This window comes from Eutrigla gurnardus (assembly GCF_963514095.1).
Source record: "Eutrigla gurnardus genome assembly, chromosome: 4".
Taxonomy (NCBI): Eukaryota; Metazoa; Chordata; class Actinopteri; order Perciformes; family Triglidae; genus Eutrigla; species Eutrigla gurnardus.
The window spans coordinates 1,671,048-1,697,412 of NC_139918.1; the positions used below are offsets into that span (position 1 = coordinate 1,671,048).

The 26,365-nt window shown below is 45.6% G+C and overlaps 1 protein-coding gene across 5 annotated transcripts in view; it reads left to right on the forward strand.

The window, feature by feature from the left end:
• Positions 1 to 26,365, forward strand: part of LOC311012026 (mitofusin-1-like) — an 87,703-nt gene that overhangs the window by 43,424 nt on the left and 17,914 nt on the right. For 3 of the 5 annotated variants that reach the window (XM_084007299.1, XM_084007300.1, XM_084007303.1), the window contains 9 exons: positions 979 to 1,141; positions 1,641 to 1,765; positions 2,186 to 2,294; positions 2,395 to 2,502; positions 4,431 to 4,593; positions 6,386 to 6,453; positions 11,326 to 11,447; positions 11,541 to 11,667; positions 18,461 to 18,565. In XM_084007299.1, coding sequence (XP_083863425.1) covers positions 979 to 1,141; positions 1,641 to 1,765; positions 2,186 to 2,294; positions 2,395 to 2,502; positions 4,431 to 4,593; positions 6,386 to 6,453; positions 11,326 to 11,447; positions 11,541 to 11,667; positions 18,461 to 18,565 — 1,090 coding nt within the window. The remainder of the gene's footprint in view (positions 1 to 978; positions 1,142 to 1,640; positions 1,766 to 2,185; positions 2,295 to 2,394; positions 2,503 to 4,430; positions 4,594 to 6,385; positions 6,454 to 11,325; positions 11,448 to 11,540; positions 11,668 to 18,460; positions 18,566 to 26,365) is intronic. The other 2 variants (XM_084007301.1, XM_084007302.1) reach the window with 2 other exon arrangements.

Genomic DNA, 26,365 nt, shown 5'->3' on the forward strand with positions numbered 1-26,365 from the left:
TTTGATGTGATACATGGCTGGAGGAAGGTTGACCAACTTGGGGTGGGAGATTGGGTGGGTTTTAAGTTTAGTATGTGTCTTTATTTTTATTGCTATTGTTATTGTTGTCTCTTTGTTTTTCTTTCTTTTCTACAGGTATGTTTGTTCTTAAAAACAAAACAATGATGGGCACACATGTATACGCTCAAGTTCTATAATGTTTGATGTGATGTGCTCCAATAAACAAATTTATATAAAAAAAATTTAATATAATTTAAACAATCTAACTCTTGTGAAAACGACCTTGAAACTGTGCAAAGTTCTGCAAACTCGTCTTTGTTCTCCTTTGCGTAACTGATGTTGCCTTTTTGAAATGGCTCTGCTACTTCTGCATAGGTCAACCTACCCTGAAAAAATGGTAAATGGCCTCATTTATATAGCGCTTTTGTCCAAAGCGCTTTACAGTAATGACTGACATTCACCCATTCATACACACATTCACACACCGACGGCGGAGTCAACCACGCAGAGCGACAGCCAGCTCGTCAGGAGCAATTGGGGTGAGGTGTCTTGCTCAGGGACACCAGGCACTCAGCTAGGAGGAACCGGGGATCGAAGGGCTAAATCCAACTCTTGCTCTGATTGGATTTCCCAACTTGCTCCAAAAAATAATAGTTCTGATTGGATTGGATTGCTCTTCTCCATTCGTCCCTCCCTAACATTTTGTCTCGTTTGTATTCGTTGACTAAAGTGTCAGTCATACTTCGTCGGTCTTCGTCATCATATCTGACTTTTTATTTAGTTTAAATTTAGTTTTCGTCCGTGAAAAAGGTTAGTTGAGAAATATTTTTCGTCATAGACTTCCTCAACGAAATTAACAGTCGTGATCATGATGATAGTAGTGATGACGGTGATGATTAGTATAGTGGTGGTGGTGGTGGTGATGATGATTGTGGTCATGATGATAATGATGATGGTGGTGATGTTGCTGTGTTTCAGGACAAGTAACGGGAAGAGTACGGTGATCAATGCCATGCTGAGAGACAGAGTGTTGCCCAGCGGCATTGGTCACACCACAAACTGTTTCCTAAGGGTCGAAGGAACCGACGGAGACGAGGCTTACCTCACCACTGAGGCATCCAATGAGAGGAGGAGTGTCAACGTACGACCAACACAGATTCCTTAAAGGAACAGTGCCACATGTTCATGAACTGATCTGAAGTTTAAGAATATGTCCAACTGTCCCTTTAACTGGATCATTATTCTGTCCATGAATGATATTCCTCTGTGATAACCTCCCTCCCTGCTTTTCTCCTCCTCTTCCTGCTCTGCCTCCTCCTGTTCCTCCCTCCTGATCATCTGCTACTACTGCTCCTATTCCATCCCCCTCCTACTGCTCCTTCTACTACTCCTGCTAATCCTGCTCCTACAACTCCTTCTGCTCCTACTGCTCCTTTTCCATCCCCCTCCTACTGCTCCTCCTCCTAATCCTGCTCCTACTACTCCTTCTGCTCCTTCTTCCTGCTCCTACTGCTCCTTTTCCACCCCCTCCTACTACTCCTCCTAATCCTGCTCCTAATATTCCTTCTGTTTCTTCTTCCTGCTCCTACTGCTCCTCCTACTTCTCCTGCTCATGCTCCCTCCTTGCTCCTGGTCCCCAGACGGTGAACCAGTTGGCTCATGCCCTTCACATGGATCCCACTCTGGACTCTGGCAGTCTGGTGAAGGTATTATGGCCTAAAAGTCGCTGTGCTCTGCTGAGAGACGACCTGGTGCTGATGGACAGGTAACACATACAGGTGCTTCATCGTGTTTCCCTGGTCATTGATTAATCCTCGTGAAAATCAAACACGTTGCAGTCACAGCGGTTTAGTTTTACTTTGTTTAAATGTTAAACTAGTCTTGGATCAGGTGACTCAGGTCCAGACACCAACACATACAATTCTGCCTTTACGCTTCTTCACTCCATATTAAATTTCATTTTATTTATTTGATGAAAATGACACAAAATAAATGATAAATAAAAAACAAGATTCTTAAAAGATAACTGTGAAGGGACATCATTTATTTCATAGTTTGTTTGTGAACATTTCTGTGCACAAACAGAAAAAACTGCAGCTAGAAAGAAAAACAAAGTCAAAATCTCAAAGCTGGAGCTCATCCAGCAGGAATAATTAATGTTAATCATCTCTAACATCTGGCCCAGCCCTGGCACTGATGTCACTCTGGAGTTGGACAGCTGGATTGATAAGTTTTGTCTGGACGCCGACGTCTTCGTTCTGGTGGGAAACGCAGAGTCAACGCTCATGAACACGGTGATGGAACCACAAGTTTATAATACACAACATATTAATAATAGATGATAAAGACTCTTTCTGTTTGTGTGTTTCTATATATCTCTTCTTCTGTCTGCAGGAAAAACTTTTCTTCCACAAAGTCAGCGAGAGAATCTCCAAGCCAAATATCTTCATTCTCCACAACAGATGGGACGCTTCAGTGAGTGAACCTGAATATATCGAGGAGGTCAGTTTGTGTGATTTAGACCAGCTTCAGTTTAAACCTGATTAACTAGACATCAGATCACAATGTATTTCCTTCATCCTCACATTTGTCATGAAATATGAGTGAAAGGAGAACGTGATGGAAACACGTACACGAATGTACCCAGCTAAGTTAACTAGGAAGTACCCAGTTACAGGAACTGCAATGTACACAGCTGTACCCAGCAAAGGACACTGAGATGTACCCAGTTACAGGAACTGGGATGTACCTAGGATGTACGCAGCTATGGAAGCTGAGGTGTACCCAGCTAAGGGAATTGGGATGTACCCAGTTAGGGGAACTAGCATGTACCCAGCTAAGGGAGCTGGGATGTACCCAGCTAAGGGAACTGGGGTGTACCCAGGTAAGGGCACTAGCATGTACCCAGCAAAGGGAACTGGCATGTACCCAGCTAAGGGAACTGGGGCGTACCCAGCTATGGGAACTGGGATGTACCCAGCTAAGGGAACTGGCATGTACCCAGCAAAGGGAACTTGGATCTACCAAGTTAGGGGAACTGGCATGTACCCAGCAAAGGAAACTGAGCTGTACCCAGTTACAGGAACTGGGATGTACCCAGTTACAAGAACTGCGATGTACCCAGCTGTAGGAACTTAGATGTACCAAGGTAAGGGTATTGAAGTGTACCTGGCTAAGATAACTGGGATGTACTCAGCTAAGGAACCTGGGATATGTGACCAGCCATGGCAAAACCAGGAACAAGTCGGCCTCGGGGCATTTTAAGTTATTCACAGATTCTGAAAGTGCTAAGCTTTCCAATCATGTCTAACACATGGAAATCCGAAAATATTTGTGGCCATTTGAATGTGTGCTTCTCTGAAAACCCTTCACTGAGAAAACTGGCCTGAAAGATTTTCAAATCTCACGTCACCTCACCTCACCTGGCCAGAAAGGAAACACAATGGTGCTCATTTGCTTCTCATTCAGATAAGCCCTCCCCCCTACAGATGTCACTCAGTGATATCTGCTATCTGTTAGCCTGCAGGCACCATCTAAGTAGCTAGTGCTAATGATTTAGCAACTAGCCTATTGTCCTCAGGTAGGCTAGTTGCTAAACTATTAGCATCACAGTCAATTCAAGCAATGCCAACAGGCAACTTGGCACCTTACTGTTAAATCAGATGCCCACATTACGAGCCAAAAACCTCCCATTACAGCTTAGTTTCGATGTGCATATACTTTTAAAACGACAGTACTGAGCTAGCTTAGCTAGCTAAGCAAAGTAGATAACTTGGATGTTAACGGAAACTCACCCCATAAGAAACTGAAAAGTATTCCTGCAGACTTCGTTGGCTCCAATGAAATAAGAGGTCCGGCGCACTTTCTTTTCGTCTGCGGCTTTTTGGTGGATGCAGTCATCTCCGATGTAACTACTGTATGTCCGTTTGCTCTCTTTCGGCAGCTAAAGAATGCATCCGTATGCTGTACATAAGCTCTTGAGAAAGTTTGTCGCTACATGAATGTCTTCCAAGGAGAGAGTTCTCCTTTCTTCATCCGTAGCATTTGCAGTCAAAGTTACGGATTTCCTCCATTTCTCATCACTGTCTTTATCCCGTTGAAATGTAACCGTAGACGTCTGATATCTTCCGCTCCAGCTGATCCGCTGCACTGAATAAGTAGCCATGTGTTTCGCTTCGTGCAGCTGATTTGCCGGAAAAATAACAACAGCGCGTGAATGGCCAATGGTGATCAGTATGGAAATGAACTGCATCGCCGTACAAATCACTCATTTTGAAAAAAAAAAGTTTATTTCGTCTTTTACGCAAATTCGTCCCACCCGACTTGTTGCTGGTTTTGCCGTGGCATATACTCAGCTATGAAAACTGGGATGTACGCGAAGAATTAAGATAATTTGGATGAACCCAATGTGTCCTCCCCTTGCTCTCCAGGTGAGGAAGCAGCACCTGGACCGCTGTGTGAGTTTCCTGGCTGAGGAGTTGAAGGTAGTCGGTCTGGACGAGGCTCCAGGGAGGATCTTCTTCGTCTCAGCCAAAGAGGTCCTGAGCTCCAGGATGCAAAGAGCGCAGGGCATGCCTGAGACAGGTGAGACAGGTGAGGGTCAGCAGGATGAGGACACAGCAGAGACAACGGATTTCTGTCTCTTGATTTGTGTCCAGATAATTTTTCACCAGAATATTATTTTAAAAATGTTTTTATTTAGAAGAAATATACAAATACAGTAAATTTTATATACATTATTGTCTATTACATGCTGAAAGAAACTTGTCTTAAGTTAGGGGCTCACAGAAAGATAAAAACCTACACCCTTAAATAACAAGACTAGGTGAAACCTGGTATCTGGCTGGACCCTGTTGGTCAATGTGCTTAATTGAATATCACATGATTTGTTTAAGCTACATTTGAGTAAAATGTTGCAAATATACTCATATATTGAGATGTTTGATTTAAAAGACCAATGAAGCAAATGACACTCATTATATGGTAGTTCATTCACCAGGATTTTTTTACAGTTTCTATCAAGGGAAATATATGAAAATATTAATATATTCATAATACATATGAATATATTTAACTCTAATTATATTCATGTCATTTGTCATATAACAATTAAGTACTTTTAATAGTTTAGTTGTGTCGTAGATGTGACAAGAATCCTGCTTGCAGCTTGATATGATCATTTTAGTGCATTTATTTTTGTTGTTCTTACCTCTGAATTTTGAGGATATGTTTCTTAAAAATGTGTATGCTTTGTCTCATAATGCCGTTTCAAATTGGAAATCTTCACCACAGCGATGGTCTCCTGGCATATTAAGCACATGGGTCTTGTGGTGGTTGGAGGGAGAATGAATGCAAACTTTTCAGTCCATTCTTCTTTGAATTGGTGATTTTCACTGCCCACCTTTCTTTTGGCAGAGAACTTGGAACACGCCATTTTCATGCAATCTTTTTCCGTGCGCAATCTAGGCTCCTACTCTGGCAAAGTGGCAATATGCGAACCGCTTCAAAAATGAAAGTGAAACTCAAACATGCGCTCGCAGCGCGACCCAGTAACAGGCTGTCTGTGTATCGTTGGCATGGAGACAAGTCCCGATATACTCATGACCCAACCAAAACACATACTGAAGAAATAACAGTTCGGGGGCCACAAATAGGTGGCTGGCGGGCTGGATGCGGCCTGGGGCCCGCCTATTGAGTACCGCTGCTATAGACCTTAGTAGTAAAGACTTTATCTTAGAATCTAAGAAAAAGCAGTAAGACCTGGTATATATTTAGACTGCTTTTCTCCAATCAACCTCAACCAACTAATGTCAAAGATGGGGTTATCTGTCTCACCTGCTGGCTGTGGATCGAATCGATTCGGGAAATCAGTGGCGATACCAGCCCTAGTTCCCGGCCCTAACAACGCACACGCAGACAGTTACAACAACACTGTCTTCAGATCAGCTGTCTTGCTGCTTGATGTCACCACGCTGGAGCAGTGTAAATCCATCTAAATGACTGTAGTTCCCTCACACAGCAATGTTCCAGTGATAGAGAACATGCTTGTGTTGCTGGCATCAGAGCCACAGTCGCTTAGCGCAAAGACTTCATCCATTCCAAGGAGATATAACTTTGGACAAACTCACATGGACATTTGCACTGTTTTCTTATGTGTTATTGACTAAATTGATTCATCAAGATAATAATTGTTGGATTGAGCAATGGGGAAAGAATTGTTATCTGCAGCCCAGAGGATGACAGGACAAATCGATCGTATATATTTATGTTTTTAAGCACTGTATATTTTTACAGTCATGTATGAATTGTGGTGGTTCTACTGTTAAGATGACAGTGTTATATTTTACAGTAAATAATTAAATATCAGACCTATGTCTTCCTGCAGGTGGCGCTCTGGCTGAAGGTTTCCATGAGAGGCTGCAAGAGTTCCAGATGTTTGAGAGGACTTTTGAGGTGCAAAGATATTTTGTATTACATTCTACAGTTTTATTTGATTTTTTAACGACAGCGGGCACAACTGAAGTCACGTGTGTAAAACTCTAACTACAGTCTGCAGAGCAGCAGTTCATGTGGACCAAACTCTAGCTCCTTTTTCATTGATAGAACACAGTTTTATAAACTCTCCACGCTTCTCTTCTGGCTTTAACCACAACTTTCACAACGCTGGATTTACAGCACTCTGTTCAAATGTTAACACACCGCTGTCTAAACTGTAAACCTCGCATTCAACACAGGATGGTTTCAGCAAAACAGGTGAGAGTTGCATCCTTACAGTTTATGAAAACATTACAGGAATTGATTTACTATATGTATAGAAATATTTTTTAATATTTTTTAAATTGTATCCAAAGGCCCCCAACATGAGGAAGAGGAAGGATATGTTCAGATGAGCAGGAAAATGCTGTTGACATGGTTGTTGTCAACAATAGTAAATAACTACAGACAAATAATGAAAAAGAAATATATATCCAGTGATTCCCACAGGAATTTTGGAGACTATGCTGGGGGGACCAAAATATGACATCTCAATTACTGACCAATTTCTGCCAAACTGCTGGTACTGATACAAATGTTGACATATTAAATGGGGTTGAGGAGTTTAAGCATTCAAGAAAAGATGAAAACAAAAATGACTAAAACACAGTGCTGAGCCTTTATACTATTAGTTTATTATGACTATTATTATTAATATAAGTGAGTGACTATTCCTCAGCCTTCCTTGGTGTTTTGTCTTTGACAGTCTTTCTGTAAATCTATAATCTATAGTTTGCAAATTAAATGTCTTGAGTCTGGATACATTGTAAAAAAACTGGTAACTTTACTCAGCAATCTCACACATGTACATCATTCATCATGTCGCTAGTTCTAGTCACGTAGCGCATTTAGGAAGTACAAGTGCAATGCATTTTGGGTAACGTATTTCTTTTCACACAGGCACTCTTTTGCAATGCAAATCACACAGACATCACATAAACCTTGTGTAAATGCAAACATTAAATGCATCTAAATTAAATTCTCTTTTAAAAAAACATGTTCAAACAAATCAATATTCAAAATTCAATAATTCGAATAACTCAAAACGACTGCGTATTAGGGCCACTGTCGGGAAAAAAAACGGAGCCGAGAGAGGTTGGCTATTTCTGAGATTAAAAGTCGCAAATTTGCTAGTTAAAACTAGCCAATTATGATGCTAACAACCGGCATTTATGCTAGCTCACTTCCCATGAATGTCGCTTTTATCTTTCTACTTAAGGGCCGTAGCTTTCACTTGTTGTCAAACATCCGGGTCAAGCTACGTGATTACTTCCCCTATGACTACTAGCTTAGCCAAACCACCCGATCAACAAACACACATAAAATGACAATTTGGCCCATATAAAATTAACCAACAATAACGATCAACAGCCATCACCCTAAGGACCTTAGCAAAGTGTTGTCGCACGTTGGGATGGATTAATTAGAAAGATAAAAGTGACATTCATGGGAAGTTAGCTAGCATAAATGCTGGTTGTTAGCATCGTAATAAACTAGCAAATTTGTGACTTTAAAACTCGTAAATTTGCTAGTTTTAAAGTGGCAAATTTGCGACTTTTAATTTCAGAATATTGCCCACCTCTCTCGGCTCCGTTTTTTTTTTTCCCCGACAGTGGCCCTAATACGCCGCGTGAATATGTCATTCAAAGTTACAACACCGTTCACATACGTCGCCACTCGCCCATCTCTGAGCAACAACTGTCAATGGAATGTGAATGTGTTGTAGCGGAATGTGGCCAGGACAGGCGATGCGAGTACCAATTGGAATGTAGACTAGAGGTGATTGACAGTTGACGTCAACAGAGAGTTGCCGCTTGAACTAGCCGCCGGCGGCAGTGAATTTTTTTTGCCAGCGAGTAGAATTCAGCGAGAAAGCGAGGGGCGATGGGCGAGTAGCGATATGTGTGAACGGGGCTATATGCGCACGCACTGTCAATCTCGCCAGCTGAGGGGGGGAGGCACGGGGGACGCCTTGCCATGACAACGGTGGAAGGCGGCGGGGGAAAACAGAACGTTGATGAGCCAAACCAGCCGCGAGGATTTCCCCTTATAATAAGCACGGCTGCCCTACTGTTTAGGCCTGTCATCAGAGCCGCTAGTTAAGTCCATTTGCCTTGGTAAATGGCCTCATTTATATAGCGTTTTTGTCCAAAGCGCTTTACAACAATGACATTGACATTCACCCATTCATTCACACATTCACACACCGACGGCGGAGTCAACCACGCAGGGCGACAGCCAGCTCGTCAGGAGCAATTAGGCTGAGGTGTCTTGCTCAGGGACACCAGGCACTCAGCTAGGAGGAGCCGGGGATCGAACTGGCAATCTTGCGGTTGCCAGCCAACCTGCTCTACCTCCTGAGCTAAACCCCCCTAAGCCTTGATGAAATAATTTTGGGCGAACATGGCGACTATGGCGGCCTGAATTAGACTATGTTTCGTGGAGCAGCGCAGGGTGGCGGAGCTGGCGAAATGCAAGTTTCGATCAGCGCAGCCTTGTGCACAGTCAGTTTGGCAGTTTTTTGGATCGCAGCAGGGGGGAGGCGTCACAGATTCAGCTTGGCGCAGCGGAAGTTTCGTGGCAAAAAGCCTCACCGAGACTGCGCCGAAAGCCCGCCAGCTCCTACTCTTGGCGCAAGGCGAATTAAAGCTGGCAGAGGGGCAGTTTGGCTCACCGGCGCGCAGTGCGCACATGTCACCAAGACCTCTCAGGCAGGTTTCCACAGTTTCAGGCACATTTACATGCAATAAATAATCACAACAAACACTACTTAATGCAACTAATTGAATTAACACGTGAATTTATATCTATATAGATTGTCCCGTCACATCTGATGTCAGATCAAAGGCGGATGGCATGCGTAACGGAAACTCAGCCTGACTGAATTAACACATCTGAAACTTGGACCAGAAACGCGCAACTTTGCCACGAGCTGGAACCGCGGCTGCAGCTGGTCTAAGCGGCATGCGAGGTCCTGGTGTCCCACCGTTCTGGTGTTGGATGGGGAATCCGGTGCAGCTGTGGAGTGCAGATGATGAAGACGGTGATGATGATGATGAATGGCCCGGCCGGCTCGTGCAGGCACCGGGGTCTCGCCACTATTATGTCTTCTGCTGTGCGCCCTGACCCTGTTTTGTGATAGACATGCCTAAAAAGTGCCTACAATTTCTATAGGGATATAATATCGGCATTATAATTATTATGACTATATGCACGCACAGCGCATGATGTGTGTGGTGGGAGCGGCGGCGCTGCTTCTGTCATTGGGTTGTCAAGTGAAGAAACTTGAACTGCACCTCGCCTGGCGCATTAAAGGTGAGGAGAGGAGCTCATTTGATTGGTGAAGATCTGAATCGGCTGTGTTAATCCAACTCAACACCTTGTCTCCTCCTCGTCTCCCACTCACGCCTTCTTCTCCTCCCTCTTTCCCACTTGCGTGGGAGGGAGTAACGGGAAGAGTGCCTGCACGGTGCACGAAACTTGCAAAGTCCAGGCGGACACACCCCGTCGGGGCCTGGTCGGGGACACACCCTGTCGGCGCCTGGTCTACGAAACTAGGGCCCTGGGAGTGCGCCATAGTCTCGTCAATGTGTGGGAAACACTGTATATCTATTGAAAAAAACTGCTGATATTCATTCATTCTTGTTTTACCTAAAAAAAATACTGGTATGTTATAAAATAAAAATGTTCATGTAAAAGCCTTCGCCCAATGATAGCTGGGATCGGCTCCAGCCCCCCCGCGACCCTGAATACAGGATAAGCGGTAGACAATGGATGGATGGATGGATGGATGTTCATGTAAAATAATTTCACTCTTTTCTTTAAAGGTCATATTGGTAACATTTTTATGGAAAAGATTAATTAAAAAAAAACATCCACAGAGCTTTTAGAAAGGTGCAGAATCAAAAGTATCAGTTCTTGTGAAAATGTGAATTAATCATTTAAATCATTTGTTTTTGTCGGTCCGTAATTAATGTGTTGTTTACCTCTGTGTAGATGTGTAATGTGTTGCTGCGGCTTCTAGCAAGGCTTTGAGCCAATAGAATCATGATACCACGTGATACCAACGACTTTGGTATCTCTGCGTAGTCAGGAGTCTTTGGGGTTGCCAGTTAGTGTGGAGAAAACTAACAGAAAAATGGGGTGTGCGTCAAATGGAGTTTGACGGTAAGCGGGCAGCGTTTCGGTACCAGTCCCAAGTGCTAAGTGACAAAAGGAGGAGCGAGACCAGAGTGAGCGTTGGTTCACCTTTTGATCGTCGGAGTCAGCTGAGGGAGTTTCAAGAACTGAAAAGCCACGCGGAGGTGGCTACTTTCCTTCTTGACCGGTAAGATATCCTTAAAGCTAGCTAGCTAATGAACTGGCAACCCATTGAGGGCGCAATCGCTTCCAGCAACCTCTGGGTTGTGACGTGAATGCAATAGAAGGGGGGAGTGCGACATCTAGTGGCTAGATGTTATCAATGTTGTCAATAGCACCTTTAAATAAATAAAGATGAAAAGTGTGTAACTTGTGTGTTGGTGAATGATGTTAGTTTTTCCTCTCAGTGTGTTCTGAGTGAGAGTGTGTTGTCTCCATGATAATTGTTCAAAGTGTGCACTGAGTCTGTTTAGCAGCTGATGTGATGTTTAGTTCAGGTGAGTGTTGGTGATGCAGACTGTGTTAGAGTTTTACATATGTAGCTGCAGTTGTGACCGCTGTCGTTAAGCTATCAGAAAAAACTGTAATGTTGACCAAAGATAACTTAAGTGAACAATGAGATGCGACTGTAAATGACCTTTGACCCCGCAGGAGTTCATCTCTCAGTCAGCAGTGAAGACGAAGTTTGAGCAGCACACAGTGAGAGCGTGGCAAATCACTGAGGCCATCAGAGCTGTAATGGACGCCATCAACATCGCCTCCGCTGACAGGAAGTCAGAAAAACTCACTTCACTTGCTTTATCTTTAACTAAAGGAGCCACTCATTTACAAAAAATCATCTGACTTTGACCATTGACCTCTGACAGGATCTGTTGCCTGGAGGAGCGAGAGGATCAGCGGGACCGGCTGGACTTCGTCCGAGGACAGATTAACCGTCTGACCAACAACGTCAAAGAGAGGATCAAGACTCTGACTGATGATGTCACTGCCAAGGTGAAGAAATCCTCCTGCTGAGGGTTTACACTCCACAGCTGACAGACACTGGAAGTTGATTTGCACAATATAAAAATACCGTAAATCCTCGAATATAGGCGATTTCTCAAGCGCATCGCGGCCTAGGCCTTTATTGGAAGGTGGCCAGAATTAGACTAAACTCCATGTAGACACTGACAATGTATGTTTTATCTCATCATCTACTGCTTATCCGGTGTCCAGTCGCGGGGGCAACAGCTTTAGCAGGGGACCCCAAACTTCCCTTTCCCGGGCAACATCAGCCAACTCTGGGGGATCCCTAGGCATTCCCAGGCCGGTGTGGAGTTATAATCTCTCCACCTAGTCCTAGGTCTTCCCCGTGGCCTCCTCCCAACTGGCGCCTGAAACACTTACCTAGGGAGGCGCCCAAGGGGCATCCTTACCAGATGCCCGAACCACCTCAAATGTCTCCATTCGACGCAAATGAGCAGGGGCTCTACTCTGAGTCCTTCACGGAGCTTCTCACCCTACCTCTAAGGGAGACGCCAGCCTGAGGAAACTCATTTCGGCCGCTTGTACCCGCGATCTAGTTCTTTCGGTCATGACCCATCCCTCATGACCATAGCTGAGGGTAGGAACAAAGATTCACTGGTAGATCGAGAGCTTTGCCTTTCCGGCTCAGCTCTCATTTCGTCACAACAGAGCGGTACAGGGAATGCAATACCGCCCCCGCTGCTCCGATTCTCCGGCCAATCTCACGTTGCATTGTCCCCTCACTCGTGAACAAGACCCCGAGGTACTTGAACTCCTTCACTTGGGGTAAGGACTCATTCCCTACCCGGAGCGAGAAATCCACCGGTTTCCTGCTGATCACCATGGCCTCAGATTTAGAGGTGCTAATCCTCATCCCAACCGCTTCACATTTAGCTGCGAATCGATCCAGTGAGTGCTGGAGGTCACAGACCGATGATGCCAGCAGGACCACATCATCTGCAAAAAGCAGTGATGCGATCCACAGCGACCGAACTGTAAACCCTCCTCCCCCCGACGCCTTGATATCCTGTCCATGAATATCATAAACAGGATTGGTGACGAAGTGTGACAGAGATTGGATGGCCCTAAGAAGTGAACCCTTCACCCCATACTCCCGCAGCACCTCCAACAAAATATCCCGGGGACCCGGTCATATGCCTTCTCCAAGACCACAAAGACTGTGATACCCCTGTAATTGGTACGTACACTCTCTGGTCCCCCTTTTGGAACAGGGGGACCACCACCCCAGTCTGCCAGTCCTTAGGCACTGTCCCGAGCTTCCACGCAATGTTGAAGAGCCGTGTCATCCAAGAAAGCCCCTCCACCACCAAAGCCTTCAACATTTCTGGACGTATCTCATCAATCCCTGGTGCTTTGCCACTGAGGAGTTGTTTGACTACCTCAGTGACTCCCACCAGGGAAAATTATGATGATCCTCCATCAGCTTCCAACTCTGCCTCTACTGAGAGGGTGTGTCGGTCGGATTCAGGAGTTCCTCAAAGTGCTCCTTCCACCGCCCGATTACCTCCTCAGTTGAGGTCAACAGTGTCCCATCCTTACTGTATACAGTTTGGATGGTTGCCCGTATCCCCCTTCTGAGGTGCCGGACAGTTTTCCAGAAGCACCTTGGTGCTGACTGTACTGTAAGTCCTTCTCCATGGCTACTCCGGACTCTTCCCACACCCACTGCTTTGCCACCCTCACGGCAAAGGCTGCAGCCCTTCGGGCCTGTCGGTACCTTGCAACTGCCTCCAGTGTCTTCCGAGATAACATATCCCGGAATAACTCCTTGACCACCGGTGTTACCGCCCCTTGAGGCACTTAAGACCTTTAGGCCACAGCTCACTGCCGCAGCTTCGGCAACGGAAGGAACAGGGTGTTCGTTATGGACAGTCCATGACGAGCACAGAAGTCCAATAACAAACGACCACTCGGATTCAGATCAGGGAGGCTGTTCCTCCCAATCACGCTGTTCCAGGTTTCTCTATCATTGCCCATGTGCGTGTTGAAGTCTCCCAACAGAACTATGGAGTCCCCTACTGGAGCCCCATGCAAGACTCCATTCAGGGTCACCGAGAAGGCCGAATACTCCGAACTGCGGTTTGGTTTATATGCACAAACAACAGTCAGAGTTTTCCCACTCCAAACTCCAACACAGCGGCACTTAGTCTAGGATTTGTGAGTATCCCCACACCCACCCCTATCCAGGAGAACGGTTCCAGAGCTGATGCTGTGCGTAGGGGTAAGCCCCACCAGATCTAACTGGTAGCACTCCACCTCCCGCACAAGCTCCGGCTCCGTCTCCCAGAGAGAGGTGACATTCAACCTCCCCATAGCCAGCTTCTGCTGCCCGGCAAGGATGAAATTTTGATTTCAGAGGTGGGAGGGACACAAGTATTTTTAATAAAACTCTACTTCACTGTCTTTTCTAGTAGTTCTTCCAGTTTTCTGTTGCTACGTTTAAGTTTACTGTTCCGTTCTTTGGTTTGACTGGCTGTAAAGCATGTAGCAAAACATTATCACCCAATTCTGTGTTTCACCTTGTTAGTTAACTTATTTTTGGAATATATGGTAAACAGACCTAATTTACATAGCACCACCCAGTGGTGGGCAGGTCAAACTGGCATCACAGGTGGGGATAAATTGAATAAAATGTCCATAATTCAGTGTAAGTAGTCAAGTATTACATTTTATTTGAAATGCGTGTAACAGAGAACCATTGAAAATCCTATTTTTTATGTAGCCTAAATGAAAATTGAACAGCAAGACCACAGAAGGGTCAACATAATGAACTCATCCAAAGCTTCCAAACACATGTTGTCTGCGATCATTGGCAGAGATAAATTCCTGGCAGAGTTTCTTCCTGTCCAAGGCATCAACCCTTTCTTGATGTATGTGACAAACTGCCACATTGTAAAGGCGTTTCTGCTTCATGCAGTAGCGAAGCCAGGTCTTTAACCTCCTCAGTGCGCTGAAGCTCCTCTCAGCTTCAGCAGACGATGTTGGAACAACCAACAACAGCCTCACAAGGACCTCCACCTGATCAAAAAGAACTCTGACTTCAGGCTGCATGCCCCTCAGGATGTCTGCAGCTTCTGTGCTTGATATGTAGGTGTTCTTTGACTTGAACATGGCTAACTGCACATCCAATATCCTCCTGTTAATCTCTGGATACTGGTCCACAATGGCATCACATTTTCCAGTTACAAGCACATTCTCCAACTTCTGAAGAACTTCAAGGCTTGTTTGATGGAACCGCTCTCTGAATTGCACATCTGCTGTGTCAAGCATCTTGAAGAACTCCCTTCTGAAGTAATCAACAGAAGCTGCTGGGGCATGTGCTGCAGCTTTACCAGCTAGGCGTTTCGGTGGCCTGCGCATACAAGGCATTTCGATTGGGCTGATGTTGAGTGAGGTGACCAGCTCTGTTGCACTGTCAAAGATCTGTTGTAATCTTCCCTCTGTTCTTTTCTCTTGCAGAGCTGTCTTGACATAATCTACTCCAACCTGCATGCCTGCAACTGTGATGGTTTGCTTTTGTAATGATTTGTTGAGGCATTCCATTTCCTCAAGAACTTCCAAAGCAAGATGGAGTCCCAGCACTGTGTTCCCTTTCTGGAATCTGTCAAGGAGTCCATTTGCCTTCGTAGCTGTTTCGGAGCCACCGGTTGAAGCCATCTCCTCCAAACTGAGCAACACTGCCTCATACTGTTTGAGGACTGAATGGACTGCTGCGACACGCACAGTCCACCGTGTAGGACACAGTGGCTTCAGTGTGGTAAATGATCCATGTTCAGATGTGGCAATGTTGCAGAAAATGGTCTTGAACTTTCCTGAAAGTCCAAACAGATGCCCCAATTCATGGACCCACTGCAGTGCATCACGGAGGACAGATGAGGCTGCACAAGTTGCCTGTGTTATCAAATTAACACAGTGAGGACCACAGTGTACGGACAGTGCCAGTGGTTGTGCTTGTGTAAGATAGGCCTGTGCACCAGCATATTTTCCAGACATATTTGCTGCTGCATCATATGTCTGTCCCCGGAGCACATCGAGAGACAGATTGAGACGAAGCAGCACATCTTTGGCTACATTTGCTAGGTTTTGTCCAGTTCTGAGTGACACTTCATCTAAACCAACAAATACTTCATGAGGAATTAGGTTGTGGTCAACGTAGCGAAGACAGATTGATTCCAGTAATGTCCTGTGTTCCATCAATAATGATGGGAGTATTGCAACTGTGGTTGTGATCTGATTTCAGTGGCTATACCTCTGACAATGTAGTTTGCCATTATGCTCAACATCTCACTTTGGATTTTAGGGCTTGTGTAATCATGAGAATGTGAATTAAGCCACTCGAACAGCATGGAGCCTGTGATGCTGCCAATGCACTAGAAAGCTGAGAATTAATTGGATTTGCTTTTTGACAATGTGTAGTAACTGCAAGCTTATGAGACTTTCTTTTTGTATGATCTATACATTTCTCCAAAGCCTTTTTCCAATTTCTGAACCCAGCAGAGACAAATGCTGAATCAGTGTTTTTCGCCAGTGAAGACTTGTCAAGTTGAAATGCTTTTACACAGTAAAAGCACAGGACTCCATTCACACTATGACTGTAATGAATCCAAGGACAAGGAAATTCTTTAAACCATTTCTCTTGGAAATGTAGGGTTCTGTTTGCAAGTTTTTGAACTGCTATTTCTTTTGGATTGGGCTGATATGGCTCAGTTATCTGATCTGGCCCTGCTCTTCCATCTTGTACTCCTTTACTGCTTGAGGCTGCTGTTGTGTAGATGTACAGTATCAGTATGACTGTTGTTGTGTAGATGTACAGTATCAGTGTGACTGTTGTGAAGATGTACAGTATCAGTGTGACTGTTGTGTGGATGTACAGTATCAGTGTGACTGCTGTTGTGTAGATGTACAGTATCAGTGTGACTGTTGTGTGGATGTACAGTATCAGTGTGACTACTGTTGTGTAGATATACAGTATCAGTATGACTGTTGTGTAGATGTACAGTATCAGTATGACTGTTGTGTAGATGTATAGTATCAGTGTGAGTGTTGTGTAGATGTACAGTATCTGTGTGACTGTTGTGTAGATGTACAGTACACACTGTCACTCAGAATACACAGGAAAAACACTTACTTCAAACACCAATACACAAGTTAGACACTTTTCATCTTTACAGATTGAACATTTGAGTGACTTCACACAAATCAATATTTTCTAAAAAAGAAAAGAGTGCAATTGTTTCACATGAAATTTTTTATTTTATAACACCAGTTTTTTCGGTAAAACAAGAAGTAATGAAAATTTTGCTTCAATAGATATATACACTTACAATAAGTATGATTCTATTTTTATTTTGTCTGTAGTCATTAGGGCCATGGGGCAATCACACCGAGCACTGGCCCCTACAGCTATGAAACGGTGCAAACATTTTGGCGATAGGAGTTTCGGTGTGAGTGTGGGAAGCTTTTGTTTGGAGGGTGCGTTGAGCCAAAATTCAGAGAAATCTGACAGGGTTTACAGAGTCACACAGACAGAGGCTGTGGCTTTGATCTTGAGAAGCGTGACAGCAGGTGCACTCTGATTGGTGGACAGGAGCAGTCAGTAGGAGTCAAGTAGAGTGGGAGAGCACCTTAAAAAACTTCAGATTTTTTCTCTTTCCAAACCCCTCCCGGCTACAATTTACACTCTACACACGTGATATTTTCCAATTTTGTAGACAAACTTGTCCTGTCTCTCACAATGTGATCAAAAAATCAGTGAGATTTACAATTTAGAATTTGAATTAGCAGCCTCTAAGTGCAGCCACGTCTGTCTTTTCTCCTCATTGACTCCAATACAACATTTTCTGAGAGAAGCAGAGAGGGGACCCCCGTGTTAAACTTGCAACTGTCTTCAAAATATTTACTGCAGAAACACCAAAATCATATCAAATCGTTCGGGAAATTCGTTTGCATGTGCGATATAGTAAGTTACAGTAAGTCGCGCGTGCCCGAACACCATACATTTGTGAAAGTGGAAAACCAAAGCAGTCGAAGTCGGTTAAATGCAGGCCTATTATCATGGATTGAGACCACCTCATCAGGTTTTTCTTTCATTTAGGTATGCATCACAAAGAAATACTAAGAAGCATAGCTGTACATGGTTTTCATTTTACTATCTCGCACGACTTGCACTCGCGAGATAGTAAGTCGCACTCGCAAGATAATAACTCACACGTGCGATATACAGTAAGTCGCATGTGCGAGATAATAACTTGCACGTGGGAGATAGTAAGTCGCACTCGCAAGATAATAACTCTCACGTGCGATATACAGTAAGTCGCATGTGCGAGATAATAACTTGCACGTGCGAGATAGTAAGTTGCACGCGCGAGTTAGTTGCCACGGTAACACTTTAACGAGCCTCACAGTTCAGGACAGTTCACCAGCACGCAAGTGGTCTAGTGGTTAGAGTGCATGCCATGTACGCATGTATGCAGCCGACCCTGGTTCGAATTCTGCGGTTCGAAAAAAAGCTAGCCAACAATCCTGCTGCAAGTCAAACAATGCCTATATTTCTGCAAATAAGTGTGTGATAAACTCATCACATATGTTGGTCAAAGGGATTGATGCTCTGCTGCTAAGTTCAGCACCATTCTACCAACCTCCATCCACAAATGTGTGGAAGCAGCCAATCTTGTCAGAACATTTGAGAACAAACCACAAGCCCCAGCAGATTGAATGGGCACATCGGCCCGTGTGTGACAGATGTTGTGTGGATCCTCAGGTGGCCACAGCACTGTCAGACCAGATCCGCTCACTTCCTCTTCTGGCAGAGGAGTTCAGAGCCGATTTCAACCCAACACAAGAAACTCTGGAGCTCTACAAAACTGTGAGTATTGCAGTTCTCTACCTCTGTATAAAAGGTCCTTTCCACTCAACTTTTTGTGTGCGTTTTATATTTTTGTCCCGTAAAACATCTGACCTTGATTTGTGTCATGCAAAGTTAGTGTGGGTGAGATTCCAATGTCTCCTGGGTGAGCTACATTAGGCGTCCAAAACATACAGCAACGGTGACTCTGACCCTGTGGTGGAAATCAGTGCATGATTTCATAGTGAGAAATAAGAATATTACTCCTAACAGAGCTTTGAGTACTTTATTAAGGAAGGAGTCCAAAACAGGCTAGCAGTCGCTATAGAAAGACTAAACAGACTAAATCTAATAAGTCAAAGCCCTCACAAACAGTGTGTCAAGACAGACCGCGTCACCAACAGGCAGTGCAGCAAAACTATTCAGCCAAATAGGGACAGACGACTTTCACTATGCTGGATCAAGAGACTGACAATTCTTCAGTTTTGAGAAGAGCCTTTTATACAGATGTTGGTGGTGTGTCATCAGGCAAGCATTGTCCTGTTGTTTGTATAGACGGCAAACTTTGTCCAGGCTGTGGGGTCCATGATTGACAAACCACTCATCAGTCTCTATAGGTCCATGTTGACTTGCCAGCCGTACTGGTGTCACAAGGTCCAGTCTACAACTCATAGACCACACACCAAAGTAAACAAAAAAACTTGAAACCTCCAGCGCACAAAAGCCCCAAAAAATCCAGTTAGATATTACTGTATGTTTCACAATGACTAACATTGTGTCACACATGTACAAGCTAACAACAAACCTAGAGAAATAAAAAATGGTAACTGCAATTCATTAAATTTGATATATAGTGTCAAATCACAACAGATGTAACCAGATGTCTCAGAAAACACTGGACCCAAAAGCACAAATTCAGAGAGAGAAAAAAAATCAAAATGTATTTAAAAATAGCAAAAATAAATAAACAAGGCAAATAAAGGAAACAAAACTAAACTAAGGGAGAGAGGCCAAACAACCTCTAGCAGAAGTCTAGGTAAAGTCTCAGGCAGGGCAAAAACCGTCAGGACGAGAGCAGGGCATGTGGCATGACGATCTGACAGAGGGTGAATGAGAATGGGTTGTAAATGAATGGGAGACTGCATGGGAGGCTGATGAGGATAATGAGGGCCAGGTGTGGAAGTGGGCAGGGAAGCACAGATGAAGGGAATGAGGTGATTGCAGGGCAGATAAGGGTGGCAAGATCTGCAATGAAAGGAGAGTTAGTGATGGGCAGATGAACACAGGTAAAAAAACAGTCCCTAAGCAGGTGACCCCGTGACAGGACCCTCCCCTGTAGGGACGGCTCCCAATGTCCCACCAAGCTGATCAGGGTTGCTGCAGCGGAAGTCCCTGATGAGGGATGGATCCCCAGCAGGGACCCAGGAGCGCTCTTCAGGACCATATCCCTCCCAGTCTACCAGGTACTGATAGCCCCTCCCACGCCGACGGGACTTGAGGAGGCTTCTGACGGTGTAGGCAGGAGTGCCCCTAATGAGCCGGGGGGAGGTGGGCCCCTGGAGGGCGGCTGGAGTCGACTCTCCCTTACAGGTTTAAGTCGGGAGACATGGAACGTGGGATGGACCTTCATGGAGCGAGGTAGGCGGAGGCGGACAGCAGCCGGGTTGATGACTCGATGGGAAAGAGGCCCATGAACCGTGGAGCCAGCTTCCTGGATTCCACCCTTAGTGGCAGGTCTCGGGTTGAAAGCCATACTTTCTGACCAGGGGTGTAGTGAGGAGCAGGGGTGGGATGTCGATTGGCGTCTCTCTGATACCGTCAGAGGTGTGAAGGAGAGTGGAGTAGGCCTGAAGCCAAGTGCAGTAGCATCTGCATATGAAGACCTGGACTGAAGGAACCCTGGTCCCTGTTTTTTATGGGAAAGAGTGGTGGTTGATACCTCTTGGAGCACTAGAGGGGGGAGAGTCCGGTAGCAGAGCTTGGGAGGGTGTTGTGGGCATATTCTACCAACAGCAGCTGTTTGGACCAGGAAGAAGGGTTGCGGGATGAGAGGCATCGCAGAGCTGTCTCCATCTCCTGATTCATCCTCTCAGTTTGGCTGTTGGACTGTGGGAGGAAGCCAGAAGATAAGCTGACAGAGGCACCAAGGAGACTGCAAAACTCAAACCCAAAAACAAGAGGTGAATTGGGGCCCCCGGTCAGAAACAACATCTCTGGGGAGGCCGTGCAGATGAAATATATGTTGCAACATGAGTTCAGCAGTATGTTTAGCAGAGTGTAACTTGGGTATTGGTATGAAATGAGCAGTTTTGGAGAAACGGTCAACCACAGTGAGTACGACAGTGTTACCATCTGAGGGTGGAAGTCCAATGACAAAGTCCAGGGAGATGTGGGACCAAGGTCGCTTAGGAACTGGCAAAGGGGGAAGCAGACCAGCTGGGGCTTGGTGGAGACTCTTATTCTGAGGGCAGACCTGACAGGCTGTGACAAACTCCCTGGTATTCCTCTTCATGGCGGCCCACCAGAACCACTGTTTGAGGAGCGCCAGGGTGTGTGTGACCCCAGGGTATTCGTAACAGGCTAGGGGGTGAGGAATGTCAATAATTCTATTGATATTAATACTTATCTATTAATAACCAAATCTGCTCCTGCTAATTCCCCAACACATCCCAACCATGTCGCCGTAGACCAAAAAGCAGTAGTTGAGCAGTCACACAGCAGGAAGGTGGAGCAACTATATGGTGTTTCCAGCGTCAGGCCAGTTAGCGGTCTGCATCGGTCAGGACCGCAGCGGACTCTGCTGGACCAGAAAGCATAGCCAGACTCCCGGGAGTGATCCCAGGAGTAGTCAAGTTAGTAACAGTAGAGATGCCAATTTTAGTCAATTACTTTAATCAATAGTCAGCCACCTTAAAAATACTGGCGGTAAGAGTCAAATAAGACCATATCATCGGTGCAGTCCGGATCAGGTTCTACTACGGTCCATGGAGACCTGCTAGGCAAGAAAGCACAGGGACTCCAGGGGAACATACACAGAGGGAGAGCGAGAGAGGGAGAGAGAGAGAGAGACTCAGTGTGTCACTATAAATAAATCCCCCGACAGTCTAGGCCTATAGCAGCTTAACTAAGAGCTGGCTCAGGGCAAACCTGAGCCAGCCCTAACGAGAAGCGTTGTCAAAGAGAAAAGTTTTAAGCCTATTCTCAAATGTGGGAACAGTGTCTGCCTCCCGAACAAGAACCAGAAGATGGTTCCAGAGAAGAGGAGCTTGATGACGGAAAGCTCTGGCACCTGTTCTAATTTTAAGATTATTAACCCTAATCTTTTGTTGGAAGCCCAAGGATGAAATGGATATATCTTCAGTTCACAGATATAGTATATATTCAAGTTACAGGTAAAGTATGGCTGCGCTGGACTCGGAATGGTAGACCTTCGGCAGGATCTCGTTAGAGCGAGCACAATTTCCTGGTTCTGGTGACATTTTAAGAATTTGGGTAGATTGAAGACAAGGTGTGCTGCAGTGTTCTGGACACGCTGCAATGGTTTAGTCGCAGAGGCTGGGAGTCCAGCCAGGAGAGAGTTGCAGTAGTCAAGGCGGGAGATGACCAGTGCTTGGACCAGGAGTTGCGTTGCATCCTTTGTGGGGAAACTCCGGATCCTGCGGATATTGTAGAGGGCAAATCTGCAGGATCGGGCCACAGCAGTGATGTTGGGGGTGCAGGATAGTTGGTCATCGAGGATTACACCCAGGTTCCTCGCAGTTGACAAAGACGATACTGTTATGTCCTCGCGAGGGCAGTCTTTCCCCGGGATGAAGAGGAGTTTGGTTTTATTCAGGTTAAGCTTGAGGTGATGCGCAGTTTTCCAGGCGGAGATGTCTGCCAGACAGTCCGTGATGCGAGTTGCAATGTGAGTGTCAGAGGTTGGGGGAAAAGAGAGGAATAGCTGGGTGTCATCTGCATCACAATGGTAGGAGAATCCATGTGATGTGATTACAGAGCCTAGTGATCTGGTGTATAATGAGAACAGAAGCGGTCCTAATACTGAGCCTTGAGGGACACCCGTTCCATGTCATGTGACGTGAAAGGTTTGATTTTTCAGGTATGATGTGAACCAGGTTAGAGCAGAGTCAGTGATGCCAAGTTCAGCCAGGGTGGAGAGGAGGATTTGGTGGTTGACTGTGTCGAATGCAGCAGATAGGTGAATGAGAACGGAGGAGTGGGATGAGGCTCTGGTGTCTTCATCCCACTGGCTCTGGTGTCTTTCGAAATCAAAGACTGCCAGCTCCGATGCCCACCGTTGTTCCATTTCTCCCAGTTTTGCTGAGAGGGTTGTTATCAGTGAACACTACAAATTTATTTCCTAACAGATACTCCCGAAATTGTTGAGTCACTGCCCATTTCAAGGCTAGGAATTCCAGCTTCCTGGAGCTGTAGTTGGACATATTTCTTTCTGTGGGTCGGAGGCCCCTGCTTGCAAAAGCAATAGGCCGTCTTTTTCCCTCTTGATCCTGAGATAACAAGTCCAGCATGACTGGCATCTATTTCGAGGACAAATGGTTTAGTGAAATCAGCATATCCAAGAACTGGTGCACTCACAAGTAGCCCCTTGAGTGTTTGAAATGCACTTTCACACTCATCACTCCAACCGTCGCCTATGATACTTTTACCACGGGCTTTGTTTTTCTTCTTGGTGCCCTCCATTAAAGCTACCAATCTGTGGAGTGGGGCGGCGTATTCAGCAAATCCCTCCACAAAACGGCGATAGTAGGAAGCAAATCCCAGGAAGGATTGTAGCTCAGTGCATGTAGTAGGTCGTACCCATTCAGCCGCTGCACTGATCTTAGAGGGATCAGTGGCAACGCCAGCTGCTGAAATCACATGGCCCAAGTATTTAACCTCTGATTGGAAAAAGTGACATTTTTGCTGTTTCAATTTCAGATTGTGTTCTTGGAGACGAGCCAGAACCAGGTCAAGACGTTGAAGATGCTGGTCAAAGGATGAAGAAAAAATTAGAATGTCATCCAAGTACAGCAATAAGGACTGGAAGCTCTGGTCTCCAAAGATCCTCTCCATTAACCTTTGAAAGGTGCTGGGGGCATTACAAAGGCCAAATGGCATTCGATTAAATTCGAAGAGGCCAAAAGGTGTACAAAAAGACCTGGTCTTTGACTTGTCCTTCTCTGCCACAGGGACTTGATTGTACCCACTTGCAAGGTCCAATGTTGAAAACCATTGAGCGCCTGTCAGGGCATCCAACGATTCCTTGATTCGCGGGAGAGGGTATGCATCCTTCCTTGTCTTGGCATTAAGCAGACGGTAGTCCACACACAATCTAATTTCTCCAGTTTTTTTAAAAACTACCACAATTGGAGAAGAGTATGGGCTACAGCTTGGATGCACAACATTCCTGTCCAACAGTTCCTGAATGTGGGTTTTGACCTGTTCATACTGTGATGGCGGGAGTCTGCGGTAGCGCTGCCGCACCGGGGCGTCATCCACTAAAGGAATTTAATGCTCCACCAGCATAGTACATCCCAGGTCTCCCTCTCCCTGACTGAAAACTGTGCTGTACTTCTGCAAAAGGCCTCATCCTTGTTGCATCTGTTCAGACGAAAGGTTAGACCATGACAGACAGGAAAGATCCAGGCAGGGGGAACAAGCTGCAGTCACCTTTTGAACCACAGCTATGATACTGTGGTCCTCTGTCTCCTCAAGGAGGACGGAGCTCTTCGTCTGCCCCGGGTCGACCACATGCAACTCGCCTAGCTGTGTGAGGGGTTGCAGCCAAACATCTTCAATGCCGACATTAACGACAGGAATTTCAACAGTGCCCTGATGGACGAAAAGAAGGGCTGATGACACAAGAACACCTGCTGGAAGGTGATTTCCTGCTGCCAGGGGTTCAAGAAGGACTGATGGCAGTGTTAGGTTGGCTGCAGAGGGGCAGGTAGTGTGTATCCACTTCAAGGAACCAGCAGGGACACGGACAGCTTGGCAATGAATTTTGGCTTTTCCCAAGTAACCCTGTGTGTTCAAGGCTTCAATACGCTGGCACGTGGAAAGAGATTCCTTCCACTCCTTACTGGCAGCTTGGAGGACAGGTGACTCAAAAAGACAAGACTGTTCAAAAAGCAGCCGATAACAGCGGCCAATGATGTTCATTCCTAAGAGACCAGGCATGGCCTGCTGCTGTTTCATGTGCTCACCTTGGGGGTCCTCTACAACCAAGACACCCATTCTTGTCAGAGTCCTACCTAAAACTGTAACGTCAAGCTCCATATATCCCTTATAAGGGATTTTAAGTCCATTTGCGGCTTTCAGACGTAGCCAATGACATCTTTTTAGCAACCCGACAACTTTTGACTCGAAGTGTTCCACAAAGAAACTTTCCCTGATTGTGGTGACCATTGACCCGGTATCAAGAAGGCAGGGTACCGTGACACCTCCCATGCTGACTTCTACGACTGGGCAATTTCCAATAAGTCGAGAGGGGCCTTCCCTTTCATCTTCTGGTGAGCTTGAAAAACCCCCCAGGACCCCCTCCCACTACTTGACTGTGCACCCCCACTTCTGAGGCGGTGAGGTTTACCCTACAGAACCTTGCAATATGGCCGCCCCTATTACAACGATGGCAAATTGGCTTTCCATCTGCTTGGAAACGGTAAGGCTTAGCTGAATTAGGGACTGTATCATTTTGAGGGGGCCTTGGGAACTGAGGGGGCTAACAGGCTGTGGGAACTGAGCAGGCTGTGGGAACTGAACAGTGAAATGCTTCATACTAGTATCTAACTGAGCTTGTTGTTTGCGGAGGCACTCTTTTATTTCAGCTATTTCATCTTTGGCCCCAGTGGTGACTATATTGGTGCAGGCCTCAAAACTATCCACTGCTTGGGAGAATGCATCACAGGAATAAGCACGCGGCCTAATTTTACCCCCCTGCTTACTTGTTTCTGCCCACCTAATAGCAACAGCACGAAGGTCAACAAATGAGATGGCTGGTTCTTGGATGACACGTTGCTTCAACTCTCTGCACAACCTGTCATCCAGCACATGTTCAGTAAATTGATCGCGCAAAAGGACATCAGAGTTTGGGATACCCCCAGGCGTTTTGCGTATGGCGACATCCATTAAAGACTCAAGGACATGCGAATAAGCGCGTAAGGATTCCCCCTCTTTCTGAATACGTTGAAAAAACTGTAATTGTGCTGCTACATAGGACTGAGTGCAACTATAGTTTTCAGTCAAGATGGCAAAGATTTTATCAGGGGTATCTCTGTTGGCACTTGGATGAAAATTAACCTCAGATTTAGCCCCTCCATCTAGATGGTCAGTGATAAACAACAGCTGTTCCGCTAATGGCAAATGCCTAACCTCCAGACATCTGCATACTTCTTCAACCCATTGCTCTACTGTTAACAGATCAACTGACATTTTCCCCGTGAACTTAGAACATTTACATTCTCTAGGTACATAAACATAACATGGATTTGTGGCTCCACTTGCCAGGCTGCTGGTAGAGGCCACCATCGGTGGTGCGGTCAACGACCCGGCAGCTGGGTCTGGTACCTGCGATTGTTCCCGCAGCTGCTCTCTCAATTGTTCATTAGCTGCTTTGAGCTGCTACATCTGTTCCATAAGGGCCTGTAGATCCTCCATCCTCCTCGCTAATTTCCCAGATGGTCCAAAGAGATGTCAGCAAACTGGCTCATGGTTCCCTTGTCGCCCAAGACCTGTCGCTGTTTTTTTCCCCACTCAATCCTATACTAACAGGGCCACAAAAAGAACGAAAAAAAACAAAGACATAACAAAAGAAACCCAGCC